The following is a 23,003-nucleotide window of genomic DNA, read 5'->3' on the forward strand; positions in this document are numbered from 1 at the left end:
AATAACACAAAAAACTATCGAAAATAAGGTACAGTAAATAAATTCTACAGTACAGCATGTTCTGAAGCAAACACACATGCATAAGCGTCTAAGTGAATCACATCCAGTCTATATACAAAAATGATTGGTATGTACATATGAAACTCAAAAATCTTGCCATTTGATCAGAATATAGCCTGAACACCCAGACCTTCACAATTGTTCAATTGGGAGTGGGTCTGAAAAAGGTTAATTGACTTCAGACTTTCCGCAAGGGCGTAACTAGCACTGAAATTAAACTTAAATTGGTACATTAAACTCTTGCCAAATGGTTTCAAAAGTGTAACAACCTTGTAAATAAAGGCAGGTTTTCTAAAGCAGTTGTTTACTCAATTTCAAAGAAATACTACGTCTATGCCGGATTAGCAACAGGACATTGGAAATGGGCTTCAATGGCCTTGTGCCCAGACGGATCTGCAGAGCAAATCCCAAATTTGCCAAAAGTTCGTATTGGTATTCGTGCGGCTAAACAGAACATCAGGCACCGTGACGGTAATGTAAGGGAACAGAAACAGAAAGTCTCCTACTTCAGTGATCAGGTAAAGCTTACTATACACAGACAGGAATCAGCAACCAATCAGGCTCCCACTCCACATTTCTCTGGCATCGATTGGTTTATTTATAAGCACTGTTGCTTGGAGCCATGCTAACCTTGCTCAGAATCAAAGCAGATCTACTGTACCTGTGTGTGAGGTACTGAAAAGAGCTCAAGTTGAATTCACTGTGGACACAGTCACTACTGTGGAATAATAAAGTTCTATCTTCCATTTTTGTCAAAATTGTGTTATTGACATATTACTATTCTGTGACAAGTTCATAAGTGCAGTTTGAAGCCTGTAATGAGAGAGGAACGTTTATAATGGTGTGTAAAATGACACTATAATAACCCTGGATGATTCTTGATTGTCAGTGCAATCGGTGAGGTTTCTCTCTACTGATGCATCCTTTACTTAGAATCCATTCAGTACACATTACTAATTGTGTCAGTCATTTGAACTTTCTCACATAGTGGATGTTATTTCTCAAGGATGCAAGGAAGGCCAGTGCATTCTGTGTTACTTCAGCTTCCAAAGTATAGTATAGGACTATATTCATCTCTTTCTCATTCATTCATTCTTTCATTCTTCTCATTCATCTTTTATCTATCCTCCCTTCCTTCCTTCCTCAGTTCTCCGGCTTGTTCCCACTAATCTATAAAGAACACTGGATAGACTGTCCCATTGTTGCCACTCCATCATTTTTTTTATAGATCAGTGGGAACGAGCCGGAGGACCGAGGAAGGAAGGAAGGAAGGAAGGATAGATAAAAAGACTAATGAGAAGAGCCCATTGTTTGCATCGATTCATCATCATGAGGAAATGACAACAAAAACTTTTTTAGAGGGTAGATGTACTGTAGCCTACAGAGAAAAACCCAAGTGTCCCAGAGTCTTAAATGCCAGCAAGTCGAGTCCCCAGCAGGGCAGCTTGAACTAGGGGTGCGTTCAACAACCTGCAGGGCAGCTTGAACTAGGGGTGCGTTCAACAACCTGCAGGGCCGCTTGAACTAGGAGTGCGTTCAACAAACTGCAGGGCAGCTTGAACTAGGGGTGCGTTCAACAACCTGCAGGGCCGCTTGAACTAGGAGTGCGTTCAACAAACTGCAGGGCAGCTTGAATTAGGGGTGCGTTCAACAAACTGCAGGGCAGCTTGAACTAGGGGTGCGTTCAACAACCTGCAGGGCCGCTTGAACTAGGGGTGCGTTCAACAAACTGCAGGGCAGCTTGAACTAGGGGTGCGTTTAACAACCTGCAGGGCCGCTTGAACTAGGAGTGCGTTCAACAAACTGCAGGGCAGCTTGAACTAGGGGTGCGTTTAACAACCTGCAGGGCCGCTTGAACTAGGGGTGCGTTCAACAACCTGCAGGGCCGCTTGAACTAGGGGTGCGTTCAACAACCTGCAGGGCAGCTTGAACTACAGTAGGGGTGCGTTCAACAACCTGCAGGGCAGCTTGAACTACAGTAGGGGTGCGTTCAACAACCTGCAGGGCCGCTTGAACTAGGGGTGCGTTCAACAACCTGCAGGGCAGCTTGAACTACAGTAGGGGTGCGTTCAACAACCTGCAGGGCCGCTTGAACTAGGGGTGCGTTCAACAAACTGCAGGGCAGCTTGAACTAGGGGTGCGTTCAACAACCTGCAGGGCCGCTTGAACTAGGGGTGCGTTCAACAATCAGGTGTCCAGTGCTGAGGAGAAGCACTTGAGCTGTGAACAGCGAGGCACTTTTTGCAATAGACTCCACTGAGGCATGTCTTGTTGGCATATCACAGTAAGTGAGCGTGCTTCTATTGAAGTCATGATGGTGGAAATGCTTCGCCTACTCCAACTCTTGATATAGAGGAAGTATCTTCTAATGAATAGCATCAGGTGGCTTTGCCTCGAAAGGGCTCAATACCCCCCAATTTATAGCAATATATTGTCAAACGTCCCGGTTCAGGATGATCAAGGACATCAATGGAGTAAAAGACTAGAGGAAGGCACAGGGTAAAGGATGAGAGGATATGAGGGAAGAAGACAGGAGCAGAGAGAAGAGAGAAGAAAAGAGAAGAACAGGGGAGAAGAGAAGGGAGGAGAAGAAGAAAGTACAGTAGAGAAAAGAAGAGAATGGAGGAGTTCCCGATGTCCTCGTTATGCCCAGGCACTGAGTATTAATCACTGTCTGGAGTTTAGCCTTAATTAGGGAGATCTTTGTGTGTGTGTGTGCGCGTGTCGGTTTGAAAGACAAAGAGACTTCTTCCACACGTGGCCTTCTTCTTACAGTATAGTAGCAGTCATCAGCAGTCATCAGTCGCTAGGAGACTTCAGTCACACATTAGAAACGTTCCATGTCGACACGTCTGATTAATGTCATCTACAGATGATAAAAGAGAACAAGGAGGATGTTTTAAAAGAAAAAACATTCTCTCTCTCTCTCTCCCTCTCTCTCTCTCTCTCTCTCCCTCTCTCTCCCCTCTCTCTCTCTCTCTCTCTCTCTCTCTCTCTCTCTCTCTCTCTCTCTCTCTCTCGTCTAGTCTCTCTCAGTGCTCCCGGTCGTCGTGGCGTCTCTTTTAGCCCATTAGTTGCTCCCCATGATGGATTCAGGCATGAGGTAATGAGGCAGCCACATATTTAAACCGCCGTCATTGTGCATCAAAGTGAAGGGCCCTGTTGTTGCTAAAAGGACTCCGTTTCCCAGCGGCCTTAGAGGAGGGCTGGGTTTGAATTAAAGCCCCCTATAACCCCAGGGGGGTCCTCGGTCGGTAGTAGAAGCAGGAATTTAATTTTCTCTCTAATGCTTCATTCCTTACGTTCTCTCTCTCTCTCTCTCTCTCTCTCTCTCTCTCTCTCTCTCTCTCCCTCTCTATTCTGTTTCTCTCTCTCTCTATTCTGTCTCCCTCTCTCAATACCTCTCCTCCTTTTTACTCTCATTAATTTTGCAAAGGCTCTTATTTTTCTGCCAGGGAAGATGTAGAGCTAGCCACCCAACACACACACACATACACACACAATTACCTACACACACACACACACACACACACACACACACACACACACACACACACCTGCATACACTCAGTCACTCTCTCTCAAACATACACACACACACACACACACACACACACACACACTGATACAGACAGACACACACACACACGCACGGGCACGCACGCACACACACACACACACAGAGAGAGAGAGAGAGAGAGAGAGAAATGGCTTCCGAGTGGCCATTGCTCAAAGCGTTGCATAAGCCCCTGCTGAGGCCCTGTGGGCAGCACCACCCACAGTCAGGCTCGCTGCAGCTCAGTGGACGATGCGCGCGGCTCGCTCCCAGTGATGAATGAGAGCTAACCGCCCGCTCCCGTCGGCTCCATTAGACTGGACTCATACCGTAGGCCCCACTCCACTCCCCTCACCTGCTGCACTACTACAGTACTACTAACGCTAGACACACACAGTACTCTCACACCACAGTATTGCTAACGCTAGACACACACACACACACACACAGTACTCTCACACTACAGTACTACTAACGCTAGACACACACACACACACACACTACTCTCACACTACAGTACTACTAACGCTAGACACACACACACACACACACACACAGTACTCTCACACTACAGTACTACTAACGCTAGACACACACACACACACACACTACTCTCACACTACAGTACTACTAACGCTAGACACACACACACACACACACACTACTCTCACACTAAAGTACTACTAACGCTAGACACACACACACACACACACTACTCTCACACTACAGTACTACTAACGCTAGACACACACAGCACTCTCACACTACAGTACTACTAACGCTAGACACACACACTACTCTCACACTACAGTACTACTAACGCTAGACACACACACTACTCTCACACTACAGTACTACTAACGCTAGACACACACACAGTACTCTCACACTACAGTACTACTAACGCTAGACACACACACACATACTACTCTCACACTACAGTACTACTAACGCTAGACACACACAGTACTCTCACACTACAGTAGTACTAACGCTAGACACACACACACACAGTACTCTCACACTACAGTACTACTAACACTAGACACACACACACACACACAGTACTACTAACGCTAGACACACACAGTACTCTCACACAAACTAACTACCGGTAGATCATGGAAGATAGTGAAATTATATTGCCCGGGTTTCCCAGATTCGTTAAGAAGCTCTTTGCAAAGAACTTCTTAGGAGCGCTCTAAGAACGTTCTTAAGAAGTTCTTAGCACTTAAAAGCTTCTTAACGAATCTGGGAAACCCGGCCATTATCATTTCAATGTTAGGATTGTTATCCATTGTGTTCAATTCATGGTGTTGTGCTGTCATTTTAGATGAAACGGCTATAAAGACCATACAATTGTTAAATATAATCATAAAAAACAATTATATGCTAGAATATGGCATGATTTAGTCACTTATTAGCCTACATGCTACATGGTGCCCATATAGCTGCTGTTTTCTGTAGCGGAAAGTGTTGAAGTTCACTTTAGCGGAAACAATGAGGGAATTATGACCAGAGGCCTGTTATGGCTCCAAGATTACACAACTAGTCTCACCCGGCAGTGGTGAAAAACACCTCATTGCCTCATGAAGCGGGTGCCATGTACTCAGGGGTGTGTGTGTGTGTGTGTGTGTGTGAGTGTGTGTGTGTGTGTGTGTGTGTGTGTGTGTGTGTGTGTGTGTTAGCCTGGGAAAACACTGGGAAGAACACAAATGCTTCACACTTGGCTACAGAAATGTGGTGGTGACCTGATAGTGGAGATGGACTGTAAATTAAATGCACTTTAATGGGTCCTATCTGGGGGAAAATTGCATGGTGCCCGTGTTTATTGATGGGATTCATTTGCTCATTGGGATAGTGTGGTCCTCTCTGGGAATTGTCCTTGTGATTGATTATATTGGTTAAAAATCTTGCCCATTAAACATCTCTTTTTATGTTTATGCCTCTGACTCTGGTAGCATTGTCAATAACGCTGAAAAACATTGGAGATTAGGAATCTCCAATCCAGTCTACACACCACATTATACTGACATGATAATAGTGTTAGCAATAAGATCGCTCTACCGCACACGGTTGACTTTAATCGATTTTATTCAGAGCGAACAGCGCGTTTAGCATACAGTGTCCTCAGGTGAGTGAACCTCCGCGAACCTGAGGACACTGTATGCGAAACGCGTTGTTCACTCTGAATGAAATTCAGTAAAGCCAACAGTGTGCGGTAGAGCGATCTTCTCATTGTTACCTTATTATTGCCATTTAAATATGTTCCTGCAATCTACCTACACCTAACCAGGCTGGGTGTGGACCTGGTGTTGATTTGGAATGATAAAAGTGTTGTCAAAAGAGCTTTTCTCTCTGATTGACACATATGATTTTTATAGCACATATGATTATTTAAATATCCAAATGGAACCTATAGTCAAATGGAACCAATAAAAAACCCATAGTGACCACTGTAAGCTACAAAAGCATGAGGTGGACATGGTCCGGTTGTGCTCATGACCCCGAGTGGTGTACAGGTGTGTTACCTGGCAGAGTTCAGCCTGCTACACCGTTGGCACGCGCCACAGAAAGTCACCCTTGATGTCATTTCCCACCATCATTTCTCGCTGGGACATCTGGCTGGTGGTGTACTCAGATCTGTGTCACCGCATTAACGCCCCCCCTCGCCCCCCTGCTCCACCGATGCTGCCAAAAACGTTGGTTCCTAGCACCTGTGCTCACCCTGTGTTGCTGCATGACCTCTCTCTGTCTCCAGCAGAGTGGATTTCCTGTCAGTCCATACCAACGCGTGCCCTCCAAATACCTTCCCCCCCCATCCAAAAACTCCCTGATGCTGGCAAACAATGGTTCCTGTCAGCTGCTTGCGCTGTGTTGCGCCCAAATTATTGCTCCCCTGTGTCGGTGTAGCGGTGGCCGACGTCCAGGGTGTGTGTGTGTGTGTGTGTGTGTGTGTGTGTGTGTGTGTGTGTGTGTGTGTGTATGTGTGTGTGTGTGTGTGTACTGTATGTGTGTGTGAGAACAGATGCTGTGGCAGTCAACACCATTCCTCATACTCTCCATGCGTGTGTTTGTGTGTGTGTGTGTGCGTGTGTGTGTGTTTGTGTGTGCGTGTGTGTGTGTGTGTGTGTGTGTGTTGAGTGGCTTCCCTGTAATACCTCACCCACCCAGTGGGACGGCGAGGCCAATAACACACACAGCAGGCAGGCCGGGACCTCATTACCCACCCAACCATGGCCACAGATGGGGTGGAGTTCTCACACATAGATACCCCTCCACACACACACACACACACACACACACACTCCAGTGTGTATATACACACACATACACACAAGCACACAGGCAAACGCTCACACAAAAGGGCACACACTCGACTCACTTACACGCACCTGTGGGGCAACGTACACACACAAACACACACACACACATGCACACACGCACACACACACACGACCACCACCTGTAATGTGTCTCATGGAGCTGGCCCGGTGCCAGTGGACATGAGGACAGGGAGTTTGCCCTTGATATGGGAGCCCTTGTTTGTGCTGTTCACCATATGGACGGAGTATGGCCTGGAGGATGAAGATGGGTAGGCAAGGACTGGCCAAGGAACTACACAGACTAACTCACTATCTACATGTCATGTGTGGAACTTTCAGTCTATACGTCACATACGCCTCTTGTATGCAGTATGTGTGTATGTATGTACAGTATGTACAGTATGTACTGTATGTGTGTGTATGTGTGGGGGGGGGGTGTAAAAAGAGAGAGAGCATGAATATATGTGTATATTTTATGTGCATGTGTGTGTGTGTGTGTGTGTGTGTGTGTGAATCAAGAGGATTATAGGAGAGCCCGTCTGATTAGATATTCTCTGGCTATAATAATCAGCATAAAGTGTGCCGTCATGAATATCAGAAATTCAATATTTTCTCTTCTTATATCGGGATATAATATAATACTTGGCGTTGTGTTTCAGATAGATAAGCTTTTTCTACACCTTATTGTTGTTTAAAGAAAATCATTCATGAAAAATGTGGGTGCACATTTTGTGCTGGTGCACCTAAAAAAAAGAAGGGGAAAAAAGTTGCTTGCAGGTCCAACTTTCCCATTGAGGTACATATCACTGACTTCTGTGAATCTGTAGTACTGCTGTAAAAATGCACTGTTGCTATAAAATTCAAAAGGGTTAAGCCTATCTCGGATATTTCGGTGTGGAAATCTTTTTGCTAGCTCCATCCAACAAATATATCCAAATGGTCTGATTTAAACCTCCTCCAGGGGTGGTTTAAATGAAACTGCTAATCCAAGTTCATCCTGGGTTTAAAATTACTGGTGCAACAGACTTGCATTTAATCTAGGTTTAAATTGGGAATTAAACTGGGATTACCTGGAGTTTAAATTTAACCTGAGTTTAATTTAAACTGAATTTAAACTAGGTTTAAGGTTGGTGCAACATGATTAGCCAGTAAACCATGATTTAAACCAGTTTAAAAGTTAAACCAGGTTGGTGCAACCCACCCTAACTCACCATCTACATACTGTATAGTCATGTGTGGAACTTTCAGTCTATACGTCATATACGCCTGTCGTATGCAGTATGTGTGTATGTATGTACAGTATGTACAGTATGTGTGTCTGTGTGTGTGTGTGTGTGTGTGTGGTGGGGGGGGGTGTGAAAAGAGAGAGAGCATGAATACATGTGTATATTGCATGTGTGTGTGTGTGTGTGTGTGTGTGTGTGTGTGTGTGTGTATGTGTGAGAGAGAGTAATGCGAGCTTGTCATTGCATGCCTGTTTGTGTTTGTGTGTGTGTGTGTGCGTGTGTGTGTGTGTGTGTGTGTGTTTGTTCATGCTTTGCAGTGCACCTTCTGTGTTGCCTGGGGTGTTCATCGCCATGTGTTCTTCCGCTTTGAGTGGCAAGGGACCCTGGAAAGGGACTGGACTCCAACTCTGTTCTGGTTCTCAAGGAGTACAGTGCACTTATCTTCTCTGCACACACACACACACACACACACACACACACACACTCACACACACACACACACACACACACACACACACACAAATAATGCTAAAAATCCTCAGACACACACACACACACACACACACTGAATGACACAAACAATGACAAAAATCTTCACACACACACACATACACACACACCTACACACACACACACACACACACACACACACACACACAAAATAAGACTTCACACAATACATAAACTAATACACACACATTCAAAGGTGCACAAACTCTCTTGCGCACACACACACACACACACACACACACACACACACACACACACACACACACACACACACACCCCTCCTCCCAGCGCTGGGTGTTTAGCAAGATAGCAAGGTACAGCGCTCCAGATTGATAATGCTGCTCTGTGCTCTAAATGCCCTCTTTAAGCTGCTTTTGTGGCGCGGTAAAAAAGGGGGGTAAAAACGAACTGAGTCATCAGAACGGCGGCCGGCTGCAGTTGGCTGGCTACTGTAGGCGAACAGTGTGTGTGTGTGTGTGTGTGTGTCTGTGTGTGTGTGTGTGTGTGTGTGTGTGTGTGTGTGCTGTAGGAGAACAGTGTGATGGTCTTTCAGAGCGCAGCTCCGCCGGTTGGAGGGCTCACGGCTGGCCTACATACTGTAGTTCTCCCATTGTGCCTTTTGCAGCAGTGTGATTATGCAGTTTTCTTTTCTTTTTTTCTGGCCTCTGTGTGTGTTTTTTTTTCTCCTCCATCCTCTTCCTGTGTGGGGCAGACCTGAGAGTTCACACGAGGCAAACCATGCTGGCGTTTTTCAGGAGTCTCTCTCTTTCTCTCCCCCCCCCCTCTCTCTCTCTCTTTCTCCCCCCTCTCTCTCTCTCTCTCTCACACACACACTATCTATCTATTTCTTCATCTCTCTCACTCTCTCTCACACACTATCTATCTATCTATCTATCTACAGTATCTACAGAGTCTGTCTATCTATCTATCTGTCTGTCTATCTATCTTAGTATGTACTGTATCTATCTATCTATCTATCTATCTATCTATCTGTCTCTTCCTCTCTCTCTATTTCCGTCTTTCTCTCTCTCTCACACTGTCTATCTCTCTCTCTCTTTCTCTCACTCTAGTATCTGCCCTATTTTCTCTGTCAGTCCTGCAGTGCTCCTAAGCATCCTACAGTACATTGCTGCTGACTGGCGGTGGCGGGTTCGGCCCACACCTGGCTCTAATCTGGCCCAGCTCCGCCCTCAGTTTCCAGTGCTCACCACAGCAGTGGCTCTGATCTCTCTGACTCGAAGTTAGCAGATATGAGGGTGATGGCGCTTTATAAAAACTCTATGAGGTATGACAGATGGAGAATTTTCCCAGCAGAGCGTGTGGCGCTTTTGAATGAACGGTAATTTAATTGTTAGCGTGTGTGTGTGTGATGCAGTGGATTTTTTTTTTCTTTTCACCTGCAGGTTAGGATGAAAATAGAAGAAAGATGTTGCAAGCATCAGTAACTCTCACAGATGTGAATTGTCTTTGAGAAAGTGAGACATTCACTCTAACACTCTGAGTTTAACATCACAAGAAGTCATTTGGTGAAGTAGGAGACTTAAGTTACTAAGAGAGGAAACTATTGTATGGTGAGGTGTGTCTGTGTGTGTGTGTGTGTGTGGGGGGGGGGGTCTCAGAAGATAGGGAGTAGGAGCCCCCCCTATGGTATCACACAGATACCTGAGTGAGATTGCATGAAGGCACTAAGTTTGGCACCAGAAGGCCAAGATTGTATTATTGTAAGTCATTTAATCGAGTAGAACTTCTGTATACCAAAAGACTGCACAATAGCTAATTCAGTTAGCTGGACTTCATGCGTCCAACAATGATATAAACTGAGTACTGTATGTCTCAAATCTCTCTTAATCCTGTAAGGTCCAATGTTGCATGATGTTACAACAATAACTTTTAAATGTGTACATTGTTTTGTAAATGACCTCATTCACATAGTCAGTGGATCATTTGGTACAGCCTTCTAAAGCTGTTTGATTGTAAATGTCTATATAGGTCATGCTATCATGTCATGAAGCCACATCCCTGGCAACATGTTATGGAGGCTCATCTGTTTTTCTTTTTGTATTTTTGTTTATTAATGTTGACACGTAGACACTTAGTAATAGTGGAATATGTCCTTGCAATTAGATTTGGACCTTGTTTGGTCTAATTCTGTAATATTTGGTCTGAGCAGTTGTCAAAATAGCATGTGCAGCTGTCACACACTGTAGGGGGTTTATACTTCGTGCATGTTCAAATTTGGAAATACTAAAAATATATCTGCAAAGATTCACTAACACTAACTGTGTTTTAAAGTTACAAATGTGTTTTCTTTGGACTTGATTTGAGTAACTTATTTTATTTCTGGTTGAAGTGTCTGAAACAGTATTGCTATCTTGATAGAAATATTTCACTAGTGCAAAGCCTTTTGGGAACTTTGTTTTATCCAATTAGCTGCTTGTTGTCTTCGACAGATACACATTCTATAAATGTTCTGGAATGTGTTGAGGGGCGGTTGTTGCATTATTCAGATAAAGGTGTGAATGTTCTTGCATTTGTTTCTTTTAATAGGATAAGTGGAGGATAATGGGCCATCCAGACAGCATTGTGTGACTTCAGTGGAATGTTTAAATTAGATTAGAATCAACTTGCACAGAATGTATTAAGACATGAACTTTATTTATTTCATTTCAGAATCACACCTGCAAGGAGTGGTCATCTACAATAGATAGTATTCCGGATGTGACTGATGTAAATTCCAGATGTTTTGAGAGTAAATATATGAGACACAGATGTTTTGAGATTAAACCAGTTGAAACTGGCACAGATGTTGAGGTAGTGCCAGTCAAGTCAATCAAAACCCCATCAACTACACTGCTAGGGATTGAGGATATCCAGAACCATACAAACAGACTATGCACCATTATCGGTATGACTGAAAAGTAATTTAATTAGGGTCAATACTTATTTATCTACAGTAATTTCCCGCATATAAGCCACATTGTGTATAAGCTGCAGGACAGTGTTTTATGCAAGTTAAAAGAAACAAACAAGTTAAAAAAACACCATGTTAACTGCCCCCCTGTATTAACCTCATAGCTGAAGAAATGTTGCAAAATTAATGTATAAGTCGCGGCTAATAGTCGGGAAATTACGGTAATCTGGGTATCACCAATGATACCATTTTACACCACTTGGATTCCTTACAAAAGTTTGTATCAGAAGGAAGAAGATCTGACCATTTGAGAAGCTCTTTGGACTGTCATTGTACTGCACCCTATACATCAACATCTGAAAGGTGAAAAAATAATTCTGTTGTTGTGTTGTGATGCATACCACTGACGTTTACGGATCTCTACTCTGCACACACGTTCACACTGGCGTAGGGAGAGATAGAGAGAGAACGTTCTGGAAGGCTGTAAGATGTTCTCAGCTGAGATGTGTGTCTGTTTCTCTTTCGACAGACAGACAGACGTGCCAGGGGTGCTTTATTTTGGGCCCTGCTCAGGAAGCGTGGAGAGGACGTGCCAGCGCCGATACTTTTGTGTCAAAATTAGTTTGCTCTTTGGGCATATTCTCACGGCGAGGGGTGGCTTAAGGAGCTTTGCGGAAGCTTCTGGATTGTTTGACAACGTTCTGGCATCTCCGAGGCTTCCGAGCGGCAGGCAGACAGACTTCCTGAAGCTTTTTTCGTTTCTCAGTTCTGCCAAACGGGGGGGCTGTCGCAAATGCGGAGAAGTGGCATTCTGACTAATCCAACGAGGTTGATAGCAGCTCTCTGTGCAGGAGGTGTGTGTATGTGTGTGTGTGAGTATGTGTGTGACGGGATCTGTATGTATGTATGTATGTGTGTGTGTGTGTGTGTGTGTGTGTGTGTATGTGTGGGAATGTGTCTGATGGGATCTGTGTGTGTGTGTGTCTATTCATGCACATGAAAGTTGAAGAGCACTGTTCATGTGTGTGTGTGAGTATGTGTGTGACGGGATCTGTATGTGTGTGTGTGTGTGTGTGTGTGTGTCTATTCATGCACATGAAAGTTGAAGAGCACTGTTCGTGTGTGTGTGTGTGTGTGTGTGTGTGTGATGATGGTGTACTGTGTGGATATGTGCTCTCTGTTTGTGCATCACTCCAACTCAGACTCTAACTAAATCAGCTGCTGTCCATCCCAGATGTCCAGCTGCTCCTCCAAGCGTGTGTGCTGAGCGCACAGTCACACCGGCTCACTGTCCTCACCGGCTAAGGAACAGTGGCACTGCAGTGCAGAGGCACCAGGCTCTCAGTATTCCGTGTGTGTGTGTGTGTGTGTGTGTGTGTGTGTGTGTGCAGGATTCTTTTAGTATTCTCTGAGTTTGTGTGCTGTGCTGTGCTGTGTGCTATGCGTGCGTGTGTGCATGTGTATGAGAGTGAGTGTGTGTGTGTGTGTGTGTGTGTGTGTGTGTGTGCACACGTGACTGTATGGGCAGGAGTCACTCTGTATTCTCTGTGTATGTGTGTGACTGTTTGCATAGGCAGGATTCTCACAGTGTTCTCTGCCTCACATCCTCACTGTGTGGGTGTGTGTATGTATCTCTTGCATACTGTATGTACCCTGTGTATGCCTGTGTGCACGTGTGTGCAGGTATACATGTGAGTGTGTGTGTGTGTGTGTGTGTGTGTGCGTGCGTGTGTGTGTGTGTGTGTGAGTGAGTGAGTGAGTGTGTGTGTGTGTGTGTGTGTGTTTGTGTGTGTGTGTGTGTGTGTGTGTGAGTGAGTGAGTGAGTGAGTGAGTGTATGTGTGTGTGTGTGTGTGTGTGTGTGTGTGTGTGTGTGTGTGTGTGTGTGTGTGTGTGTGTGTGTGTGTGTGTGTGTGTGTGTGTGTGTGTGTGTGTGTGTGTAGGCAGGCCTCTCCCAGTATTCTCTGCCTCACACCCACACTAAGTGCCGGTGAGTCAGTGCATTGTGCTTCCTCTCAGCCAGTCCATGCCTTGGCTTGGCTCTGCCCTGACGGTGGATCTGATGCCTGCACGTTTCTGATCATGTGCGATTACTGGACATGATTTACGGTGGCTATATAACAGGGTAATATACTTTCAGTGTGTCACACACTGCATCACATCTTCACTTTAATATGATGAAATTAACTTAACGCACTTTTCTCTCCTGCAAAAATTGTATTCATGTCTCATATATCTACTGAGTGCTTGCATAACATGTCTGCAGGTGTCAGTGTAGTGAGATACCGTCTTTGGCTTTGGACTTCACTTCTTAGTAGTCGGTTTCAACACTGATTCACAAAATATCACCAGGCCTGCACCTACTCATTCACCACCACCACCACCACCTCCACCACCACCACCTCCACCACCACCACCACCACCACCACCACCACCACCACCCAGGGCCTGGATGATGGCACCATCACCACCTCCACCTCCTCCTCAGCTTTGGCACTGCCATGGAAACCAACCCACAGATGGAACACCACAGATCCTGTTGCCATGGTACCTGTGCTTTGGCCTCCTCTCCCCTCTCTCTCCCTCTCTCTCTCTCTCTTTCTCTCTCTGCGCCTCCCTGTGCGATGTGCCCTTCTTACCTCCCCCTGCCACAGACCCTCGCGTGCCAACTTGGCTGGCAGGCTTGTTGGGAAGGGCCTTGGCAGCGGCCCCGCCGTGTCCGAGCGAGAGGCGAGCGCCAGCCTACGGGCAATAACAGGTCAGAGAGATCCAGGCTGCCCAAACGGACACCTAACCTCCGGCGTTGCCAGAAAATGTTTTTTTTTTTGCGCGCGGCAGGGGAGAGAGGAGCATATCAATCATAACACACCAAACAGGGGGGGCCAGTAACGGCACAGGAAAAAGGCTGAAAGGTGAAACAAAAGGCCAATGTGTGTGAGAGAGACAGAGAGATAGAGAGAAAGAGATAGAGAGTGAAAGAGAAAGAGAAAGAGAGAGAGATATATATTTAATTTTACTATTATTTCATAATTATGGGGATTGCAAATCACCCTTCTACAGTGGCGTTGCTAACTGTGCAGCTATGGAGATACACAGAGAGAGAAATCAAGAGACTCAAAGACAGACAGACAGACAGACAGAGAGACACCCAGAGACATTAGGCTGCATGATTGACAGATGAGACGGGGCAAACAGCAGGTTCAGACCCCTGTCTTTCAGACGGAACAGAGAGAGTCTTACGTAATGGCCGCCGCGGCGCGGTTTGGGACGGCGCCTGTTCTCATCACCCCTAATGAGCTGCCGTCATCTGCCTCAACATCACTCTCAGGCACATGCTGCTGTTGGGCTGATGTAACACAGAGAGAGAGAGAGAGAGAGAAAGAGAGGGGGGGAGGAAGGGAGAGAGAGAGGGAGAGGGAGAGAGAGAGAGAGAGAGAGAGAGAGAGAGGGAAGAAGGGAGAGAAAGAGAGAGAGGGAGAGAGAGAGAGACAGACAGAGAGAGGGAGAGGGAAAGAGAGGGAGAGAAGGAGAGAGACAAAGAGGGAGAGAAACAGAGAGACAGACAGAGAGACAGCAACAAAGCGAGAGAGAGACAAATAGAGAGCAAGAGAGAGAGAAAGACAGAGAGAGAGAGGGAGGGAGGTTGTGTGTGTGTGTGTGTGTGTGTTGTGAATTAGGGGAGGCGTAGGGACAGAAATGACTGCTGTTTCCGTGTATTGGGACTGACCCGAGCCCTCTGGTTCGTCACTGCTGTTAATTAATCTGTGAGATTATGGGAGACATGATGCTGCCTCTGCCTCCTCTCCTGCCTCCTGCACACTGCTACATTTAGCCAACGCCTGCAGGACAAACACCATCTGGGACACTAGACTCGGTCAGCTACCTCGCCGACATGACAAATCTCTCTCTCTCTCTCCTTCCCTCTCTCCGTCTCTCTCACTCTCTCTCCGTCTCTCACGCTTCTCTCTCTGCTTCTTATTTTCAGCATAATTGCATCTATTTGACTGCATTCTAAGATGGCGTTCAATCACAGCGTCTGTTTCTACTGTTGTGCCAGTCTGTCACAAAGATAGGGGTATGGATGACCAGATGATTGACTGGACTTTTGAGAGAGCTGGGCTTTTTGCTTACCGTTGTGGTGTGTGCTATAACCAGCTACAGATTTGGATGACACACACACACACACACACACACACACACACACACACACACACACACTGTTGTCTCCTCTGGCCCAGTGAACTGGACATTTGTAAGTCTGGGATGTTCTGGGGTTGTAATTCTTCATGGTGCAGGGTTAGCAGTGCCTTGTCACTCTGTGCCAAACTATAAAAGCCCTCTTTGGCTCAGGATGACAGAGAACGCTCTGGGAGTGGTGATGGATACTGTCTGTGTGTGTTTGAGAGAGAGGATGGGTTGTTGTCTTATCTTGCACAATGTGTGTGTGTGTGTGTGTGTGTGTGTGCAGACTCAACCTCTCCCAGGAAGATGGAGACCTTTGCTGGTTCCCCCGGTGTCTTGTAACCCACCACCACCCAGACGGTGTCCCCCTCTGAGCCGGCTGTTCCCCAGACAGAGGATTCATCACCTGCCTGAAAACCCACCACCACAGCATCCATCTCCCAGCCTGCACCTTGTCGGAGGGGGGTCCACGTCTCTTCGACAGGTTTGGAACGCACAGAGGAGTCACAGCCGAAATGACACACAAGCGTTCATTCACACTGCCGTCATGGTAACAGCCTGGTCCACAAATACCCCCCCCCCCTCCCGACCCCAGCCTCCTACATGTGATGAGAATTGACAGTCTGAACTTTGATAAACCATTGTGGGGAAAAGGAGAAAAGGAGGATTTTTTGTTTTTCGAGCTGGCTTGTGGTGAGAATTGACAGTCTGAACTTTGATAAACCATTGTGGGCGAGAAAAGGAGGATTTTTTGTTTTTCGACCTGGCTTGTGGTTTTTTCCTTCTTTCGGTAAGACAATACCAGTGAAAGACCACTTGATTAAATATTGAAGCAGCGCTATCGCTGCTGGCTCGGATAACCTGCGTCTCTCAACACTCGGCTGTTTGTGTTGCCTTACAGGCGGAATTTCAAAGCAAAAACAAATCTTCTCCCAGCCTACTATTTTAATTGCATGGATCTGTAAGACACTGTTCAGCATGATATAAGCTGTACTGTAGCTTGTGTTCTACTTTGTAGAAACTCACTGTGAATGGCAATACCATGAGAAAATGTTATGAAAGTACATTAATATGCTACACATTATCTGTCTTTAGGCAAGTGTCTGTACTTTGTAAATGCGAACGCCTCCTATTTCAACTTAAATGTGTCATCCGGTGAAATGGATTTAGGGGGACAGCTATGGCATGCTGGAGCGCAGACCTGAGGGTGTGCAGGAGACACAGAGAAAATGAATTGGCAGCGGGCATGTCACGCCACACGCTCACAACCACCATATTTTCACTGCTCTTAAGGCCATGCCCCCTCACAGAGACAGACACACACACACACACACACAAACACACACACCTTAGCATACTCACATACCATACACTCTCTCTCTCTCTCTTTCACACACACATGCACACACACACACCTTAACATACTCACATACCATACACACTCTCTCTCTTTCACACACACACACACACACACACACACACACACACACACACACACACACACACACCGCTGCGTCTTTAGTGCGGTGTCAGAACACATCACCGCAGCAGCCTGTTGTCTGCATGTTGAGTTGAATGGGGTGTGTCAGGGCGCATAAAGGCTGCAGATTCACTGCTTGCAGACAGACCTAACAGACATAACAGCCCTCTCTGAGCATGACAGACAAGCCAGACAGGTGTGGACAACTACTTCATCATGGCATCAGGGCTAACGGTACAGTCTTAAGGGACATTCACGCCAAGAACGATAACAAGAACAATAATAAATAAATAAATAATGATAAAAGTGTCATTAAAGACCATAAGAAAAGTCTCTCCTCGTTGTTAATGAATGTGATGGCTAGAGTGTGATGAGTTCTGATGGGCTGTTAGCTTTTTATTATTCTCAAAATTGGTCTGAAAGTGATCCTCGACGATATCGTTATTCGTGTCGTTATCGTTATAGTTTATGTGAACATCGATATTTGTTTATAGTTAACATTATACTTTATCTTCTTCTTCTCATCATCTTGGTGTGAACGGGCCTTTATAGCCTGCATAGTCTCTCATAAGGTCTCTGTTACTTATAGTCTTACAGTCTGCATGGTCCGTGCAAAGAAACAAAACACAGATTCTAATATCAAAACTAACCATGTCACACTGCATTTCCTGTGTTTTTGTTGAGCGGTACACCGCAGGATGTGGGGGTTCATTATCCACTTTGAAGAAGAATTTCCATCACGGTCTTCACAGGACATGAGAAATACAATCAATGCGTTTATAATCATTCACGTTTCTGGAAGGACAGAGAGGCCTCCCCTTCTTTATCAAGATCAAGATACACACTCTTTACCCTTGTTGCAGATTGGCATCAGCAATGCTATTAAGTTGTGCTTCTTCTCCCTAACCATCTGTTGGCAGAGGTTGCTGCTGTTGTCTTTTGGCTTGCATGCACCATACCACACTTACACTCAGGGGGAATGAATCCTGGCACATCTGAGTGGGCAGATGAGAGATGCAGGCTTCTTGCCGCACGCCACACTTCACGCCTCATTATCCGCAGTCGAGAGGACCTTCTGCAGAGGGGCCTGAGCTCCTGCGCGTTCCATTTGGTCGTCTTCACAGACGCCCGAAAGATTTGCGGAAAGACAAGCAAAGGGGTGGGGGTGGTGATGGTGATGCACTCTTAAAACAAATTTGTTGGAAACTACACCAACTGTGTTGTCCCTATCTGGACATAGAGATGTGCTGAAAACAAGTTGAGTTATTTTCAAAACATTTGAGTGTGGGGTTTCCACAGGTTCCACCTTTGATAAGGAGATGTCAGTACTCTCATCTGCAGCCTCCTCCACCAGCCATACTTTAACATCAACCTGTTTATTCATTACTTCATTGGCTCAAAGTTCTTTGTTTGAGGAAAAAAGCTGGGTCAGTACAGTTTGTTGAGTGGCTTTAGGTTAGCAGTAGCTAGCTTTGTTGCAGCAGTGGATGTCTGGGTCAAATGTTTTTTTTTTTTCCTGGAAAGTTCTACCTTTGTTCTGATGATTTGATACTAACAGATAATGCTGTATATTCAAGTTCCCCCTCTGAGCTTTAGAGAGTTTAATAAGTCAAACATGGAACACTGAGTTAACATAAGCTTGTGATTATGGGGCTTCACTTACTGTATACTGTATATGTATATCTCATTAAATACACATTAGCAGGCTGAAAAATATAAACAAATCATATGCTACATAACTCATAGATTAGCCTCATTTAAGATGTCAAGAAACATGATTAATCAGTACACTTTTCTTCAGCATTACCAGAATTAAATACATTTTCAAACCAATATATCTTCATCGAACCGTACACCCAGAAGGCCAAAAAGTGGCATGTAGCTAGCCTGGCTAACGCCTCCCACTTCTCAAATGAGACGTGGTCTGGCAACCAGACGTTCATTTTCTCGTATTTGAAAAAATGCCCAGATCCGTTCATTGGGCGCCACGGATGTCTATCAAATGCGCATAGCTCACCCAACTCGTTCGTATGCAACGCTAAGGGCTGCCGTAAATCCTTTGGCGTCGAATGTAGACGCAAGAAGGCAACGGAAACTTCTCGGATGTTCTGTGATTGGTTCGCCAACATCAGGCGAACATTTGGGCGTTAGTTTCCAGACTGGCTTAGCAGCGGGATTGAAATCACCGCGCAAGGCAGTATGGGAAAACCCAGGCTAGCATGTAGCACTAAAGACAGTGAGAATAGAGTTGTGATGGCTTATCTGTTTTCGGACCACTTTTGCATAACTTGGCTTGATATTGTTTTTGTTTTGTTGTTGTTTTAAATACTGGATGGTCTTTGGCAATTTTCTTTTAAAAGATACCAGCCGGTGATGCTATTGAGATCACTCCTTTCCTTCGTCTGTGGTGCTTGGCTGGCTGAGACATCAGTGTGTGTGTGTGTGTGTGTGTGAATATGGAGCAATTTCATAGTTGTATTTCCGGTTTATTCCATGTGCTTTACAAGAATATAAATCAAATAAACATATATACTAAAAAAACCTACTCTGGAAGCCCGAGTGTGTGTACGTTTGTTTTTCTGTCAAAATAATGTCACACTCCCCACCCATCAGTCATACAATCTCTATGTAACAAATGGATTTTTATTTTCTCTTTTTTATTTTAATCTTTGACCTTTGATTTTGGTACCATCTTTCCAGTGCGTTTGTAATGCAAACTCATTTTTTTTTTAAAACTACCTTACAAGTATGAACAATGAAATTGGCAAAATATTTATGTACACGTGAGCTATGATCAGTCATACAGTAATACTGCGTCAAAATAGGAACATCTGCTTGAAGGTATAGCTCAGCCCCATGGTAGCTGATGAAGTACTGTAAGTGTTCACCTGAAATCCCAATCCAACCCACTTACCATCTTCCAATACTATAATATATCTTTTAATCTTCTTTGAAAATGGCTATTGTTCTGTAGCCCAATTTTTTGACATGTCATACAAAAATAATGTAACATTGAGACAACATTAGACAAGAATTGCACAACAACAATAATTAGAATTATAATTAACAGTAATAGAATCTCATATTAAACATTTAAAACGTCTCTCAATATGAACATTTATCTGCTAAAGACATGCCACTCATGTCTGCAGAACACTCTAGGTGAAATCAGCACTTACATGTCTCTTTGTTATAGCCTACCAGTTCCATGCGGTGAGTCCATTCACATTGTGCATATTCATATTGTATTGTTTATCATAAAGGGAAGGATAGAAAATAAACAAACAAGAGAATGAAACAAAATAAAAAACAAAAAAATAACAACAGAAGTACTGAAACGGCAAACCAGGCAATCTTTTTTTTTCCATGCCACTCCCCTTTAAGAGATACAGAGGTGTAGTCTTGCTTTTATTTTGTTCAGAAAGCAAAAGAGGTGTGTGTGTGTGTGTGTGTGTACTGTATGTGTGTGTGTGTGTGTGTGTGTGTCTATGTACTGTATGTGTATGTGTGTGTACAGTATGTGTGTGTGTGTGTGTGTGTGTGTGTATTCGTGTGTGCACGAGTCTACCAGAAAGAATAAAAAAGAATGTCCACAGCAAAAGTTTGCCTGGGGGTTTTGTTTGTCTCCTCGGCGGCTGCAGTTCTTGTGGTCAGACTCAATTAACGATTACATTCAAATCAAACAAATATCTGTTAGTGTGCAGTCCTTACAATGTACGTTTGTATAGTTTTGCTTGCATGTAATGTTGGTGTGTTTGTGAGTACAGTATGTGTGTGTGTGTGTGTGTATGCATGTATGTATGTATGTATGTAAGTATGAACGTGTGAATATGGGTACATGTATTCTGGGAGAAAGGCATTTAGTCTTTGGGTCTATTCATTTTGACACCAAGTGACGAAGTCTTCAGCTGAAGTAAACTTTTTAATTGAATGTCAACGCCTGAGAGCGTCCATGTTTGTAGTCCTCTGACACTTCAACAAACAGCAGTCCATGTTTGTAGTCCTTTGACACGTTTAAGAGAAAACAGGCATCCAAAGTTTGTAGTTCTTTGACACGTTTCTTTGTTTGTGTGTGTGTGTGTAAGAGCGAGACAGGGGTCCATGTTTGTGGTCCTTTTGCATTGTGTGTGTGTGAGAGGGTCCATGTAAAGGGCTGGCTACATTCTTTGCATTCCAGAGTAATAGACATGGGCGTCCGCCATTGCCCTGTGGAGGAGATGACATCACTTATCCAGAGTGTCCCTCAAATACGTCACCTCTCAGCCGGCCCCACTACACCTTCCTCACCACATCCAACATGGCCGCCATGCTCTCAAAAATCTACCACTGCATAATGTCATTTGTTTTGTATTTTTTTTTTTAATAAGGGGGAAAATATTTCCCCATTTTCTTTTTAAAAAACAATTTTCTATCTGATTACACATTTCAACACATTTCTGTGTATAGGTACTCAATTTGTATACCATCTTGACACAGAAAAGCTAGCGCTTTCTCAAGCTGAGCAAAAATAACGTCTGATTCTCTCAACCAAATCACTTTACGGTTTGCCAAAAAAATTACTTTGACAACAAAAAAGGTTTGCTTTGAGATAAAGGAAAGACTGATACAAATCAACAGAATGAAATGAGATATATGTAAGACAAGCACTGATCTTTTTATGATTTTTTTTGTGCTACATCACACAAAAACAAAACAAAAATGTTCTTGCTCAGAGTCCTTTCTCCGTTCTCAGTTTAAACGAGGGACCAAGCCCCCTTCTGATTTCCTCCGGTTACCAAGACAACCCCCAAAAAACATCAGATCTCAACTGACTGAGGGCCGACACTGTCTTTTGGAAAGAAAAAAAGAAAAAAACATGAAACTTAGAGATAAAAAAAAGAAAGATTGCTAGTTTTTCAGCAGCAACATGGATCGTTTTTTTCTCATTCGAGCAGTCGGGGGGGGGGTAAGAGGTTTGGAAATGACCGGAAGAGGTAGAGATAAAAAGAGATAGAGAGAGAGAGGTGAGCCAAGAAATAGTGCTAAGCAAGGAATGGATCAGGAAAATGCAAAAGGAAAAGATGAAGAGCAAAACAAATAGTAAACAAAATCATAAACAAAAACAAAACCCAGACCCCGTCCCCCAACTAAACGCAAGGTAAAGAGCCGCGTGCGTAGCCAGTGGTCCAGGGGCCAGAGTGGAGAGCACAGAGCTGAGTTGGGGGGCAGAGGGCGGGGGGGGGGGGGGGCGTGGAAGGGCCTGACTGTCTGACTGACTGCCCTCTACTGGCCGGGGGTGAGCACTGCGGGGCCTGAGCCTGGGAGAACGGCCACCATGCGTCTGGGTCTCAAAGCCCGCTGCCGGACAAGAGAGAAAAGAGCGGAGAGAAGAGAAGAGGAGAGGAGAGGAGAGAGGGAAGAAGGAGGAGCAGTAGAAAGAGGGAGTTGAGCGGTGAGAAAAACAAAAAGAGAGAGAGAGAAAGTAAGAAAGGGAGAGAGAGAGAAAAAAAAGAGCGACAGCGGCAACGTCATCATGCAGACGCCACGGTAAACGGGGCTGAGGGGGGGTTGGTGCCGGCCGGAGAGAGACAGGTCACAGGTCACTCACTGGGGCCCGTGGCTCCGCGGAGGGGTGGGGGTGCCTCTAGAGGGCCGCGCCCTGAAAGGCCCACACACACACACAGGAGTGGCTAGTGGGTGTATATTAGAAAATAGTGGTCTCATACTTGGTGTTGGCGCCTCGCTTGGCCTCTTGGTTGGGCTCCACTATCCAAG

The 23,003-nt window shown here is 44.9% G+C and overlaps 1 protein-coding gene across 1 annotated transcript in view; it reads right to left on the bottom strand.

Moving 5' to 3' along the window:
* Window positions 1-19,799: 19,799 nt before the first annotated feature.
* The window catches only part of anks1b (ankyrin repeat and sterile alpha motif domain containing 1B), a 206,517-nt gene continuing 203,313 nt past the window's right edge, over window positions 19,800-23,003 (bottom strand). Inside the window, 2 exon segments of the mRNA XM_062517893.1 lie at window positions 19,800-21,455; window positions 22,955-23,003. The exon segment at window positions 22,955-23,003 is cut by the window's right edge and continues 43 nt beyond it. Of these exon segments, the coding sequence (XP_062373877.1) occupies window positions 21,407-21,455; window positions 22,955-23,003 (98 nt within the window). The 3' untranslated portion in view covers window positions 19,800-21,406.

The sequence above is a fragment of the Sardina pilchardus genome, chromosome 17 (assembly GCF_963854185.1).
Source record: "Sardina pilchardus chromosome 17, fSarPil1.1, whole genome shotgun sequence".
Lineage (NCBI taxonomy): Eukaryota > Metazoa > Chordata > Actinopteri > Clupeiformes > Clupeidae > Sardina > Sardina pilchardus.